At 39.7% G+C, this 15,443-nt stretch overlaps 3 protein-coding genes across 4 annotated transcripts in view; 2 read left to right on the plus strand and 1 right to left on the minus strand.

The window, feature by feature from the left end:
• Positions 1-5,882, plus strand: part of disp2 (dispatched RND transporter family member 2) — a 16,914-nt gene extending 11,032 nt beyond the window's left edge. For both annotated transcript variants that reach the window (XM_016248236.1, XM_016248237.1), the window contains exon 8: positions 1,022-5,882. In XM_016248236.1, the coding sequence (XP_016103722.1) occupies positions 1,022-4,507 (3,486 nt within the window). In that variant the 3' untranslated portion in view covers positions 4,508-5,882. The remainder of the gene's footprint in view (positions 1-1,021) is intronic.
• Positions 5,883-6,104: 222 nt separating this feature from the next.
• Positions 6,105-10,359, minus strand: LOC107563380 (RNA pseudouridylate synthase domain-containing protein 2-like). The gene is made up of 3 exons (XM_016248239.1): positions 9,400-10,359; positions 9,025-9,321; positions 6,105-7,086 (listed from the first exon to the last, which is right to left on the minus strand). Exons 1-3 carry the CDS (start codon positions 10,048-10,050, stop codon positions 6,265-6,267), a joined length of 1,770 nt encoding a protein of 589 aa, XP_016103725.1. The 5' UTR covers positions 10,051-10,359; the 3' UTR covers positions 6,105-6,264.
• Positions 10,360-13,168: 2,809 nt separating this feature from the next.
• LOC107563387 (prolactin-releasing peptide receptor-like) lies at positions 13,169-14,293 on the plus strand. Its single transcript, XM_016248246.1, has one exon. It carries the CDS (start codon positions 13,181-13,183, stop codon positions 14,291-14,293), a length of 1,113 nt encoding a protein of 370 aa, XP_016103732.1. The 5' UTR covers positions 13,169-13,180.
• Positions 14,294-15,443: the final 1,150 nt, after the last annotated feature.

Genomic DNA, 15,443 nt, shown 5'->3' on the forward strand with positions numbered 1-15,443 from the left:
CTACAGTGAATACTGTAACATTCGTTAAAGTTACTTACTTGACGATGTTGTGTCCTAAAATGCCTTGAAGACTCGAATGTAGCCTTCTGTGATTCGCACCTGCGAGCATACGCATGTGAAGTGCAGACGCAGCTGTGGGAGAGGTGTGTCTGACTCCGGGCTGCTTTTACACTGTTGCCACGGGATATAATGCAAGTTAGCGGTTCTAAATTCACATTAAACCACAGCTTCATGGGTTTTTTGCTCTGATTTATTTTTGGTTTTGTGCTGGTATTGGTATATTTTGCATGCTAGTGATAGGAATCGATCCCTTGACGTGATTGGTTATTGGTTTGTGACGTAGCAAACCGAGGGCTGTTTCAAACCATATTTCTGGGTCAGCCTTTGGGAAACTACAGTTTTAAGGAGAAAATACACAGCAATGGTGTTAATAGATTGGCACATGGTTTGTCTAAAAGCATATTAAAAACACCACATAGACAAATAAACAACATAAAAAACTTGATTTTCACTACAGGGGGACTTTAAGAACTTGTTAAATGCAGTGTTTTGATGGATATATCTGATAGAATCGATTCATTAATAATCAGATTCAGATATTAGAGAATTCACTGTGATCTCATTAGTGATTATAGATATTTGTACATAAATTTTGGTTCTGGCACACGTACAATTCTTCTGCATTGAACCACTGTTAACATATTGACAACATCTAAAATGCATCTAAAAGCATTTTTCATATAAACAATTTGTAGAGACGTACATAAATAATCAATACAAATATATTTCTAATATAAATATTACAGATTTGTTAAGATTTTTTGGTTCCTGTACATTTTAGGGGCTGTCAATATGTATATATAGTATTTGTCTGCATATATCCAAACATACAAAAAACTTTGTGTACAAATACCTACAAAATCTAATGAGATGAATAAGCATGAAAACTGAAAGCAGTACAACTGTTTTACAATTGAAATATTTCTTGCTGAAAAATGCAATTTTTTATTACTCATTTTAGATCTGTTCTAGGACACAATTTGATCAACTTTGCCAGGTCAGATCAGAGTTATACGGCTCCATGGTGAAGAATGAGTGCTGTCCAAGTTGGTCTCTGGGAAACTACTTGGCTCTTCTTAACAACGTTTCTTCCTGCTTTAGTCTGACTGTACAGCAGGTATCTGAAAGCCTTAGCCTGCTCAGATTCTGTGCCCCTTATTATCACGATGGAAGCCTGGTTGCATCATGTACTGAGAGGAGTAAATTTGGCCGCTGTGCATCCGTTCCATACCGCTGTAAACTGTCAAGCATCTTCCAGATTCTCCATTACCTTGTGGACAAAGACTTCCTGGGGCCACAGACGGTTGAATACAAGGTTCCGTCCCTAAAATATAGCATTGTATTTCTACCAGTGAAAAAAGGAGATCCACTCATGAAAATGTATTTGGACCATTTAGAGGGTCATGAACTCACATACAATAACACCACCATAACAGGAATGGATTTGGGAATTAAACAAAAACTTTTCAAGTATTACTTGGCACGGGACTCTGTCTATCCTGTTCTTGCAGCTCTTGCACTTTTGTTCACAATGGGACTATATCTCAAATCACTATTTATAGCAGCAATGTCGCTGGTTGCTGTCATATTATCACTTTCCACCTCATATTTTTTCTACAAAGTTGCATTTCGCTTGACATTTTTTCCACTCCTCAATCTTGCATCAGTCCTTGTGCTTTTGGGAAGCTGTCTGAATCAAGCCCTGACTTTTGTTGATTTCTGGAAACTGCAGCTGAGCCACAATCCTCCAGCTGTCCCCGAGAAGAGAATGAACAGAGTTTTACAGGAAATGGGATACTTGATATTAGTGTCGGGTCTGACATCTAGCATCACCTTTTACTCAGGCTACATAAGCAGCATCACTGCCGTGAGATGCTATGCTGTATATCTTGGCAGTGCCTCATTAATCAACACATTATTTGCTCTCATTTGGCTTCCGTGCACCCTCATTTTGCAAGAACGCTATGCTGTGCTGTCTTCAAACCCTGTCGCGAAGGCAGCTTGGAAGCCCTGCTGCTCCAAAAATACGGGTGGATTCTGGGAGACAAGTTCAAGAAAGCGTTGTCTGTTTACCTTGAGACAGAAACTTCGGACGTTAGGGCGAGGGTTTTCGGACACATCAAACCTGCTTTTTTTAAAGATCCTGCCTTGTGGAGTGGTGAAATTCCGATATATATGGATCTGCTGGTTTGCAGTGCTTGCAGCCGGAGGAACGTACATATCGTGCATAGACCCTGGCATGAAACTGCCAACTGCAGACAGCAGAACAACTCAGCTGTTCCGCTCCAGTCATCCCTTTGAGAGATATGATGCTGAATATCGCCACCAGTTCATGTTTGAGCGAATGAAGCAGGGTGAAGATGAACCCATGATGCAGACTCTAATTTGGGGCGTCATTCCATCAGATGATGGTGACCACTTTGATCCAAAAAGTAATGGATCTTTAGCTCTTGATCCAGGATTTAATATGAGCAGCCCCCAAGCCCAGCTGTGGTTGCGGGATCTGTGTGGAAAAATTCAAAACCAGAGCTTCTATTCTCCATTATCAGCTGACCAAGAAACAGTAGAAGACAATGTGTGTTTTGTGGAACAATTGATTAACTGGGTTTCTATACGTCGCTGTTCCGAAAGCGAGGACGTGTTTAGCTTCTGCTGCAATAATATTCCCTTTCCTTACCCCCCAAGTGTTTTCGAGCAGTGCCTTAGCATGATGGTGGCAGAGCAGCATGCAGAAGGGCACTCACCCAGTGCCGGAGGCCTAAGGTTTGACTCGGAGGGTCGAATCACTGCCCTTGTTGTAATATTCAAGACTGTACAACTTTACAGCTTCAACTTCAGCAGGATGTCTCAGTTCTACCAAGAGATGTTATCGTGGTTTAATGGGGAAATCTCCAAGGCTCCAGTGGGACTGCAGAAAGGATGGTTTGTAAGTCAACTAGGATTATATGACCTCCAGCAATGCTTAAGTTCAGAGACTTTGGAGGTGGCAGGCTTTTCAGTAGCTCTCACATTTGTACTACTCTTACTAACGACATGGAATATTCCGTTAAGTGTCTACGTGTCCGTTGCGGTGGGAGGAAGTGTGTTTGCTACTGTTGGCCTCCTTGTGCTCTTAGAATGGCAGTTAAATGGTGTGGAAGCACTCTTCATTTCAGCAGCTGCAGGTCTTTCTGTTGACTTTGTGGCCAATTATTGCATTTCATACAGCCTGGCCCCACACAATGACAGACTGGGCAGGGTTGCACATTCCCTGAAGAGAATGGGTTGCCCGGTAGCTACTGGTGCTGGGGCGTATTTTTGCGTGGGCATTATTATGTTACCCGCAACTGCATTGCTTTTCAGAAAGCTTGGGATCTTTCTTTTGCTTGTGAAGTGTGTTGCATGCGGCTTTGCCACTTTCTTCTTCCAGTCGCTGTGCTGCTTCTTTGGACCCCAGAAGAACTGCGGGAGAATAACCCTACCTTGTGTTACAAAGCAAGCCACTGAAAATATACTGTCGTCCTGTTCGGCTACAGAACCCGGGACCACCAATCCCGCAGCTAATGGGGCATTTGGCTGTGGCACAGGTTCTCGGGTTCGAAGAAGTTTTAATAAAGAAAGCGAAGGCTTTCTTTGCCCCAATCAGCAACACCATAGAAAGCGGCAACCAGTCGGAGGAAGGGAGCCAGAACAGTATGAACTGCAGCCACTTGCTTGCCAGTTGAGCGACAGCTTCGAGAATAGCACTTGCACCAGCAAGTTGTCCAACAGGCCTTCTGTCCTTTCTGATGACATTCAGTTCTGTGGCCTTAGTCCAAGGCAAGACTATGATCGAGTCAGCATTGAGGCTGACAGCGCAGAAATGTGTAGCAGGCATCTTAAAGGTTGCAACCCACCTCCAGCACTTCAGACCTCATCTCCGTACAAAGAGAGCATGTTGCGTCCTGTGGTTGCCCCTTCACAAGATGCATCTAAGGAGAAGGTTTTGTGCAAGAAATGTCGAGGCCAGTCGAGCGGCGGGCTTCAACTTTGGAACGGGTCTTTGTCATCTTCCTCTAGCATGGAAGAAATCACGATCACTCAGACTATGGAAACTGTCAATGAAAGGTCATTCTCAATAGATGAAGCCACTAGCTGTCATCTACACAAACGGCTTTTGTCATGTCAGTCTCAGAGCTCCATGGAGGGACTCGAAGACTCCAATGAGACCTGCTTAAGTGAGGTAGAACCTAATATCTTAGTCCCTCAAGCTGTTAAGATAGAGGAGGAATTACAACCTGGCCACCTAAACGGCAAGAGGGACACTTTACGTCTGTCCTTGAAGGAAACTGTACATGACCTTGCCTCCCCGGGGTCTGGTAGGTTGAGGACAACACAAAGTGATGTGCCAGTGATACTGCCCAACAGCAAACCTGATATGCCCGATGTTTGGATAAAAAGGGAGGGAAAAGGTGAAGGTGGCAGCTGATCAATATTGTCAACACACTGCGCAAATCTAAACAACCACAGCATGGCCAGTACTTTATATGGTGGGCTTAACTTTTGTACTCTGCAGCATATTATTACATTTCTGGATGTCTGAAAATGCATACCAGATAAAAAAAAAAAAAAAAAAGACCAGTTAATTGTTTGGAAGTATACACAGTGCTTATAAAAAATTTAAGAGGACAGTTTTTTTTTAGCATGATTCCTTGCATGTCATGTAAATATACGCTGAATGTGCACCCACAATAGCCTTTGAAAAAGCCTTTCTTCAGGGGCCTTGAACTGCAAACTTACTAACACTTAAAGAACAATTGTGCCTGATCTTTTGCCATGAGCTTTTTAACTAAACTCCATAACTTTGCAAAGGTCACAATCATTATCAATTTCTTTACTGTTTTTTTTAGACTCAACCAGTTAAGTTCTCCAAACAATTTTAATTATTATACACTTAAAAAGCACTCAAATAATCCACTACAGTAATTTTACACAACTCATGCCAGGAACACTTGGCATAGATGTGCCTGCTACTGTGGCTATTACGGTTTTACACATTTTATCGCATGTTATGATAAAATATTAAATTTTTTAACTTTTCAAAAAATCTGTAAGGAAAGATCATTTTGTTATTGCCAGAGCCATAGAAGTACCTCTTTTAAAAAAAAGACAATGACTGCCCATCAGTATATAGGCCAATTGCAACAATGTTCTTTAATCTGAATGCTTCAGTGTGTGGACATGTTTCACTAATATCTCAGATTTATGAAAAAAATGCAATACCACATTTGAACCCTATACAAGACTGTGAGTGTTAGCTCTATGTTCGGTATGTATTTGAAAGATACGCATTGTTTAGAATGCAAAAGGTTGTATGTAAAAAGTGGTGTTTTGTGATGTGCACAAAGCTGTCAATCCTTTATGAAACTGGAATCTTAGCAAATGTCAGTTATACTGCAAAATGTTTTGCTAGAAAGCACATCCTTTTTATATTTAGATTGATTTGTTACTTCAGTAAGGCCAGTGGATGTGTACTTGACATTGTCAAAGCATCTTAAAAAACAAAGTGCCAAAATGTAAGAACGATTTTTGTGCCAAAACGTTTTTTTCCCCTAAAATTATGCAGCTGTATTATAAATCCTGCTGGTGGAACTACTGTTGTTGATAGCCTGTGCGTAAAGTCAGATTTGAAGTTGTCTGAAGATAAACTATGATGAAGTTCAATAAAAATAAAAATATTTTTTAATTGAGGTTATACTGCAATCTATTTCTGACTTTCTTTGGTGGTTTTTAGCTCACAACAGGTTGAAAATAGACTTCATTAGACAATTAAAAACCTCAGCTTCATTTATATGCATAACATGGCATTTGCATGGCATTTTAACTAAAATTGTTCTTCTAACCTACTATTTGAGGGGGGAGAAGAAAAGTATAATAAAAAAAAAAAACTAGATTTTTTTTTTTTATTCCCACAAAAAACTATTTTATTGTTGTATGTTCATGTCAGATAGGATGGTGTCCTTTTCAAATATAAGGAATTAAAACAAAAAAAATTGACAAAAAAGAAATGCACTGCAGTACTGACTAAGAAATCCTCAACATTTAAATGAAAATAAATTAAAAAGTCATTTTGAATTCACAATGAATATATTCAGTAATCAAAGGAAGATTTTTTTTAAAACCCAATCGTAAACGCATGTGGAAATATCAAGTAACAAATGATGCATGAATACATCTGATTTTAGTTTAATCCTGAAGCCAGTCTTCTTTAGCCCAGTCAGGCATTTGGGTGGAGTATTCAAAGTCAGGTCCTTTGTAGCGTAATGCATGTAGGTACATAATCAAATCCTTCTCCATTGGGTCAGGTCGCACAATTTTACACTCGCCACATAAATTATCTCTGACAAAAGCATTCGATTTTGCAGTTCTGGAGGCTTCATCTGATACTGAATCCTTTTCTTTATGAACGCCATTCATCTCCCCCTCAATCTCAGCAGCAGATGTGCTCTTGTGAAGTTCTTGACTACCTTCTGCCTTCACTTCCTCCTGAGTCAATTTACAGGAATTGTCATCACACGCAACACCACTCGACTCAGGTGCAGTTATTTGGTCTTTGTTTTCTTGAGCACCATCACTACACTCTTTCTTCGGCCCTTGCTTTCCTGAGACCTCTTCTTCAGGCAAATCTAACAAGTGCAGACTCTCCTTTGAACGATGCTCTTCTATAAGAGCTTCTAATAGCTCTTCATCACTTATACCCACTAGCCCTCCTTTGGCTCTGTTTGGACCCCATGCAGAAGACCCATAGATGGGATCATTGAGGATTGGAAATCCAAGGAACTGAAGATGAACACGAATCTGGTGCGTACGTCCTGTGAGAGGCAGACAGCGGACTACACTAGAGCGCCCGTTATAGCTTAGTCTCTGGAAAACTGTGCGGGATTCTTTGCCTTTGGGATGCACTCTACAGAGGCCCACGCGGAAGGACACTACCAGGATGGGTTCCTCACACACCACCTCACCCTCTGGAAACTGCCCTTCCACACGACACACATACTCCTTCTCTAACTGTGAGAAAAAGAAAAGTACAGTTAAAATCGACATAAAATGAAAATTCACCTTATCTATTTTCTAAATACATGTTATAGACCTTCGTCTGACAATTCCAGACTTTTAGAGATTGCATGCACTGTGTAATTTCTAGCAAGTATTTTAGTATGGAGACCTCCACATGACATGCAGGGGGAAAAAAGGTTAAATTAATTAAATATGGCCATAAATTATGTTGTGGGAGCAGATTATTAATTTGTGGCCACAATATTACAATTTTCTTCCATTTATTTCATTCACATTTAAAAATGTAGTGAAATGTAACATCAAAATAATACATTAATAATTCACTTTTCAAACAGACAAATATATATAACATATATTGAATTCATGTTAAGAATGTTATTTAATTGGAACAAAACATTAATAACTGATATTTAAATGCGAGTTTTAAAGGGGTCATCTGATGTGATTTCAATTTTTCCTTTCTCTTTGGAGTGTTACAAGCTCTTGGTGCATAAAGAAGATCTGTAAAGTTGCAAAGACTAAAGTCTCAAAAAAGTCTCATTCTAACACGCCCCTTTTTAGCAACATCATACAACCCCTTTAAAAAAATTAGGAGAAAAGCATTGTGTAATTGCTTTTCTTAACCCATTTTCCAACTGATTTTCTTTATCCTTTTGCCAAATGCTTTTCTATCCATTTTTTCAGTTAAGTTAAAAAATTTGTACAGTTTATGTGGGAACAAGTTTAAGACATGTCTCTTTGATGCACAGGCAAATGTTTTTCGAAAATTTTAGCCGAAAGTCAAAGTTTACATATGTAATATTTAAACTAAATAAAGATATCAATGACCATATAAAACAGATGTGTCTGCAAGGTTACATTTGCGTAAGCATAACTATTATGAGAAGCATATGCATTTCAAATATTGCAACCTTTCTCCACACATTATACTAGCAGTCATGCCTTGTTTTATGGAGGATGTGTCGTAAAATTCAGTATAAAGTTGGTTGGTTGCTTCCATGTGTGAATTGTCCAATGTCATGTTTTTACTTGATTTTCCAAAAAATAAAAAAGCAATTTTAAATGCTTTATAAAAGTGCAATTTAAATTGTTGCAATTATTACACTTAACATATTTAAACAAATTAAATTAACAAATAAACAGACATTAAATTCAGTTTATTTGAAAAGTGATACATTTACATTTCTATTTATTATTATTAAATTAATAAGTGATTTTTTCCATTTTATTTTTAAAGCGACACTCCGTTCTCCGTGAGTCTGTGGGTCAGCGTACCCCTTACACCAGAGTTCCTCAAATCTTACCCTGGAGGTCCAATGCGCTGCAGAGTTTAGCTCCAACCCTGATCAAACTCAGCTACCTGTGATTTTCTAATGATCCTGAAGACATTGATTAGCATGCTCAGGTGTGTTTGATTAGGGTTAGAGCTAAACTCTGCAGGAAACTAGATCTCGTGGGCCAGATTTGAGGATCCCTGCCTTACACTATCACTGTAAGCAGATTTCAACAACTGCAAACTGTGACTATTTACATTTTTATTTATTATTTAAGTGATTTTTTTCCATTTTATTTTTAAAGCGACACTCCGTTCTCCGTGAGTCTGTGGGTCAGCGTACCCCTTACACCAGAGTTCCTCAAATCTTACACTGGAGGTCCAATGCGCTGCAGAGTTTAGCTCCAACCCTGATCAAACTCAGCTACCTGTGATTTTCTAATGATCCTGAAGACATTGATTAGCTTGCTCAGGTGTGTTTGATTAGGGTTAGAGCTAAACTCTGCAGGAAACTAGATCTCGTGGGCCAGATTTGAGGATCCCTGCCTTACACTATCACTGTAAGCAGATTTCAACAACTGCAAACTGTGACTGACAGAATGCCAAATTTTTAAGATTGTACACCAAATGTGTGTCATTCAGAAAGTTTGTCTTACCCGTCTCTCACGAACCATGGCATCCAGCTTTTTGGAGACCTCGAGTGTACGAGCAAACAGCAGCACACCTGAGGTGAGGCGGTCCAGCCTATGTACTGTGTGGAGGCCACTAAGGCCTTTCTCCTTTCCCAGAATGAAAATGACAGTATTGTGACGGTAGCGGCCACAGGGATGCACAGGAAGTGAGGCGGGTTTATCCACCACCACCACTTCACCATCATCCACCAGAACCTCCAAGGGCCTCCCACTCACAGGGGGCTCATGACGATGCACTGTGTTCCTCATAAAGTCATTGTTCTAGACGAGCAAAAGACAAGTAAACAAACCAGCACACATAAACTGACAGTCAATGAGTGTTGTCACGTGATGTCTTACCTTTAGTATTAGATTCAGGTCATCCACTGGCGTTTCATTCAATTTAATACGCCCTTCTTTGACAGCCTTGTTGTAGTAATCCAGAGACTCCGCACGGAATTCACTCTTAAAAACCTCTAGTAGTGTTTTACCAATCCAGCGTCCCTTACAGTAAGTTGTAAAATCAAAATAATAAGGATACACTTTGCGAAGACCGCCTTCAAAATAGTAGGAGGTTTCCGCAAAATGTTCTTGACTGAAACTCACACCCGGGTTGCGTTTCTGTGGAGGAGGCACGTACCGCTCTCCGGGACGCAGCTGTTTCCCGCACTTCTTCTGCTTCTTGCGGTTGCCTTGTTTCGCTGCCTCATCCGTCTCCTCGTTTTTACGTTTACCGCGGTTTGTTCTAACAGTGCTGTCCGTATCACAGCTGTCTTCTTCAGCTGTGGCATCTTTAGTCTCCATGGCGTGCGCTGCAGTGTAGGACTGTTGTTGTGAGAAGTTCAAGGTTATGAAGGACGCTTGCGCTGTCCCTAGCGTTCCCAGAGTTTTAACACTCACGTTTGTGTCTCGATACAAGTGTCTCAGAAAATGATTGTTTTCTCTTTTTCCAACGCAAAGTAACGAATTTAAACCTGCTACCTTCCCCTTCACACACGTGAACCATGCCATCCAGCGGCTCAGTGACAGAATAGCTTCCGTCTTGGGTTCTTCTTCTTCTTCCGTTTTTTGGCGTGTTACATCCTGTGGTGCATATCGCCACCTACTTTTGCTGTTATGCAGTCATGGTTTATTTATCAATTTATTCCTTGTTTGTGCTTTTCCTGTTCTTACACACGTATATACACAAATATTCCAACTTAAATAATTATTCGATGCTCCATCCCATTCCTTCTCCCCAGGCTCCACCTGGCGCTGCGTGTTCAGCTCCTCCAGACTAAATCCGTGGTCTCCTAAAGATCCAGAATAGAATAGAGCATCCACATTCTATATTTAAATCCTTTCACTTGACCCAGTAGTATATATGTATTTTTATTAATATCCTGTATCCTTCTCTATCTCTGTTAAACTCATATCCTAATAAGTATTCCAAATCCTTATTTACCTTACCTTTTTTGTTTAAATATGATATTAATTCCTTTCTTTCTTCATCATACCTTGTACAATTATATATTACATGCTCCACTGTTTCTTTCTCCCCACAATTCCCACATAGACCAGTCTCATGTACTCCAGTTATGAACAGTGAAGCGTTCAATCTCGAGTGTCCAAGTCTCATCCTAGTTATAATAACCTCTTTTTTTCTATTTCTACCACTTACACTTCTTTTAGTATTAACCATTTTTTTAATATTATATAAATGCCTTCCCTTATTACCTGTATTCCATATACCCTGCCATTCTTTAATAATATTTTCCTTAATGATAGTTTTAATTTCACATTTACTTAAAGGAACATTACAATCTATTACTTCTCTTTTTAAAGCATTTTTTGCTAATTCATCAGCAGATTCATTACCAGCTATTCCCACATGTGCTGGCACCCAGCAGAATCCAACTACCACTCCTTTCTTTGTATACGCCATAATAATGTAAATATTTCACACATCAAATCTTCTCTAGAAGATTGCCGAGTAATCAATGATGTTAAAACAGAAGCAGAGTCAGAGCATACCACTACTCTGTCTGGTCTTACTTCCTCTACCCATGTTAGTCCTATTATGATAGCAACCATTTCAACAGTATATATTGACAATTTAGAGGTTATTTTCTTAGTTAGGGATATTTTAAAATCTGGAATATATATTCCTACTCCTGTAAGCCCTGTTTTGGGGTCTTTAGATCCATCAGTATAAATGTGCATACTTGCATAAAATCTTTCCTGTAAATATTATTTACATTATATTTAATACTACCCATTTCCTCCTATTCTCTTTCTTATCCAATATCTCTAGATCAATTTTAACATCTGTCTTGGGTTGATGACATCATATAACGTCATGTGTTTATGAATTATTTGCAAGTGGTACTCACTGCAGAGTCAAATGACTTCTAGCTCCACCTCTCTGTATGTCTAATGGGGTGGAGGGATAGAGTTGTGGGTAGGGTTAGGGTGTGGTTGGATATTCTAGCTCCACCTATTAGGCACAATTACATTCGCTCATTTGCTCTGCAGTGAGCAGCCTCTCATTATTTGTGGTGTAAAGTTTTGTATCTACTTTTATTCTACACACGTTCGTCGGCCTAATTAAGTATATTACAGAAGTATTTGTATCATTTTTTGTTTCTTCTCTTTTTTGTATGTTTTCTTTCCATTTTTTCTAACTTGATACATTTTTGAGTTATTTTCATGTGCACCTTTGCTGAACATTGAACACAAGTAAATCAATAATAGCTATTGTTGAACTCATTTAATCTTTAGACAAGTAAATTGATGTTTTAACTTTTTTCCACAAAAAGGTCATATTTTTTCCTAATGACACTAGTGGCCATTAATCTCATACCTCTTCACAAGATATATGTCCATTTATTTTAATTTTTTTCTACTTCTTTTAATGCATTTCTATGTATTTATATATATTTCTTGGCAAGGATAAAAAATTTATAGTTTAAGGTAGTTCATAAATCCGACATCATAGTATACTGAGTTTTATTAATTTGATAAAAAAAACACCACAAGGCCTTATATTATGTTTACATTTAATTGTGTACACAATTAACATATGATTCTACATTTAATGTGTAGATTATGATTAAAATCAAACTTAAATTACACAGTTGATTAGACAACAGCAACACTTCAACTCAAATTCTGACTCCATGCACAGACTACAAACAAGAGAATACATTTTTTAACTCATTTTTTTATTTCATTAGCTAAAAGTACTTTTGTTTCCCATTTATTTAAGCCTTGGCGTATAACTTAGTACTAGTGAGACATCGAAATGATTCATAGCACGGTAGCAGTTACATTTCCACGCATAACTGTACTCTATTTCGATTGCTTCTTGCTATATAGTATGTTAAAACGGAACACATGGCCACTTATGAAGCTACTGAGATCACAAGCCTTACATATGGAAGTTCTTGCTCCCTCCGTTTAAGTATGTGAAGAGACACCTCCTCAGAAATTACAGCATTTGTTTCAGTCCTCTAGAAGTCGCTGCATTTGAACTTCAGTTTTAAGTCAAGAATCTGAATGATCGAGAGAGAGTGTGTTGCTAGGCAGCAGGTGGAGATGGGATGGGAGGCGTTCCCTCAGCCCTAAGGGCTTTCTGAACCACAGCACCAGCGCCATCTCCTGCAGGGGCAACCATACTGCAATCAGAGCTCATCACTGGGAAGAGAAACAAATCAACAGCCACACAGTTGTGATAAGCTCAAGTGCAATAGAAATCACTCTATTCTGCTTTATCTCATAAGGACTGGATGCATACCCTGGCCACTGGCGGTGTTTGTCTGTCAGTGGGACGTAAACCACACCCATCAGCGTTTTTCTGAGGAAAGTACCATCGCTCTGACGGTCATACTGCTCCAGAACTTGGCTTTCACCCTCTGGGCCCACAGGCAAAACAAGTCTCCCACCTGGGTTATTATCAGTGTTGATAATAACTCATTCATGTTGTGATACATTTTTTTCAGGATTCTTTGATGAAAGGAAAGCAGCATTTCTAAAAAAAAATCTTACCCAAAGCTTTTGAACAGTAAAATATACATATCATTTCTATTTACAGTTCATTTACACTGTCTTCTATTTACATATCACTTTTTTCAAACAGGTGTCAGTTTGTTGTCATCATACCATGGCAGACATGGACTATCTCCATAACGAATCGTGGACAAACATGACTTTAGATGCATCTGCCTCATCTTTCAGTGGACTGCAGCTCCTGATGGACCTGAAGCCACTCTTCATCCCTCTGTATGCCATGCTCGTCCTGGTAGCGTGCTCTGGAAATCTCCTCCTCCTCATCCTCATCGGACTGAACAAGAAACTTCACAGCACTACAAACTTCCTCATTGGAAACCTGGCCCTGGTTGACCTGGTTATGTGCCTGTTCTGCGTTCCCCTGACTGCGTTTTACGCCTTTGATGAGCGCGGTTGGGTTTTTGGCCAGTTCATGTGTCATTTTGTTACCCTGATGCAGACCGCGACTGTATTTGCGGCAGTTCTTTCATTAACCGCCATTGCAGTGGACCGATACGTGGTGGTCGCATACCCGATTCGCCGTCGCGGAGGTCGATCCTTCTGCGCGTGGTTGGTGGTCAGCATATGGCTCTGTGCGTTAGCAATGTCCACCCCAACCGCTCTGCACACGGTCTACCTGGATCTGAGCGCAACAGGACATGAAATGGTGGTTTGTGAGGAGTTCTGGCAGGGGCAGGAGCTCAATCGTCTAATATATTCATGTTTCTTCTTGCTCCTTTCTTATTTTGTTCCTCTAGCAGCAGTTTCCATATCCTACTGTGCAATCTCCTGCCACCTGCAACACCGAGCTACGCCTCGGCTCATGGCTGCTACACCTTCCAACCAGGAAAAGTGGGGGCGCAAGAGGCGCAAGACATTTCGACTCCTACTGGTGTCTGTTCTGTCATTCGCATTCTCCTGGCTTCCCTTGCAGGTGGTCAACCTCATACGCGACCTGGACACCGACTTCGCCATCTTGAGCAAGAATCACGTCAATGTGATCCAGGTGTCCTGCCACTTGTTAGCCATGAGCTCGGCTTGTTACAACCCCTTCATTTATGCTTCTCTGCACAACAAGTTTCTGTCATATTTATGCCAGAACATATTTCGAAGAAAACCTCATCGTACTCAGAGCAGCCTCACAACCTCCAGCCGAATACTTCGCTTGAATACTTCTAGTACTCTAACTGACATTCCCATGGCTATTAGCAAGATTTCACAAGACTGAATCTTCTCTCCAACACACAAATGTTGCTTCTTTAGGTTCTAGAACTGTACAGATAAATACTGTACCATGATCAAAACTGATTCATTAAACCAATGGCTCTGTTGTTAAAGGGATAGTTCACCCAAAAATGAAAATTCTGTCATTAATTACTAACCCTCATGTTGTTCCAAACCCGTAAGACTTTTGTTCATCTTCAAAACACATTAAGATATTTTTGATGAAATCGGAGAGCTCTCTGACCCTCCGTAGACAGCAATGCAACTGAAATGTTCCCTATGTCCAGAAATGGAGCAAAGACATCGATAAAATAGTCCATGTGACATCAGTTACCGTCGTCCGCCATTTTGGAGAGTACCCCAGAACGTAATCAACGTAATCAGAGTTGTTTACGTTCAGCATGCGCGCTCTGTCTACTGAACGTAAACAATGCTGATTACATTGATTACATTCTGGGGTACTCTCCAAAATGGCGGAAGACGGTAACTCGGGAAGAAGAACTGTTGAATAAATTATGTTTTTATTGTTTTCTTTGCGCACAAAAAGTATTCTCATAGCTTCGTAAAATTACGGTTGAACCACTGATGTCACATGGACTATTTTAATGATGTCCTTGCTACGTTTCTGGTCGGAGGGTCAGAGAGCTCTCAGATTTCATCAAAAATATCTTAATTTGTGTTCTGAAGATGAACAAAAGTCTTAAATTTTTGGGTGAACTAACCCTTTAAAGCTGTATGTACTTCATTGATTCCTGAGGAAAATGTTAAACATTTGTATCAAGTATTTCTGGTCAAATTGTTCAGATGTTATTAGCAGAAAGGTACATTTTTCATATGTCTTGACCAGTAGGTGGTACTGTGTCAAAACTACTCATGTACCCTCCTCAGGTCATGCTTGTGTTGATATGTACCAAGTTTCGTCTGAATACGTCCATTTTGGCATGCACTTTGTGAAATTGGTTTGTGCGTTATTCGAGAAAGGTTCCCAAGGTTTTGTCGGCATGGTTTGATGTTGATAATTGATTTCTGTGAAAATAAAGCATGTTTGAAAATGTTTAAAAATTATTTTCAGTCACACTTTATTTTAAGGTCCAATTCTCACTACTATTAACTATGGATTTTGCCTCAATAAACTCCTAATTTGCTGCTTATTA

The sequence above is a fragment of the Sinocyclocheilus grahami genome, unplaced genomic scaffold (assembly GCF_001515645.1).
Source record: "Sinocyclocheilus grahami isolate Dianchi unplaced genomic scaffold, SAMN03320097.WGS_v1.1 scaffold871.1, whole genome shotgun sequence".
NCBI classification, from domain to species: domain Eukaryota; kingdom Metazoa; phylum Chordata; class Actinopteri; order Cypriniformes; family Cyprinidae; genus Sinocyclocheilus; species Sinocyclocheilus grahami.

What these genes read in the sequence shown, in the direction of transcription:
- LOC107563387 (XM_016248246.1), top strand. Translation starts at nt 13,181, where the DNA reads ATGGCAGACATGGACTATCTCCATAACGAATCGTGGACAAACATGACT.
- LOC107563380 (XM_016248239.1), bottom strand. Translation starts at nt 10,050, where the DNA reads ATGGCATGGTTCACGTGTGTGAAGGGGAAGGTAGCAGGTTTAAATTCG. An exon ending in ACCTGAATCTAATACTAAAG is followed by an intron (nt 9,322 to 9,399) that starts GTAAGACATCAC and finishes TTGCTCGTCTAG; the next exon opens with AACAATGACTTTATGAGGAA. An exon ending in CCATGGTTCGTGAGAGACGG is followed by an intron (nt 7,087 to 9,024) that starts GTAAGACAAACT and finishes TTTTTCTCACAG; the next exon opens with TTAGAGAAGGAGTATGTGTG.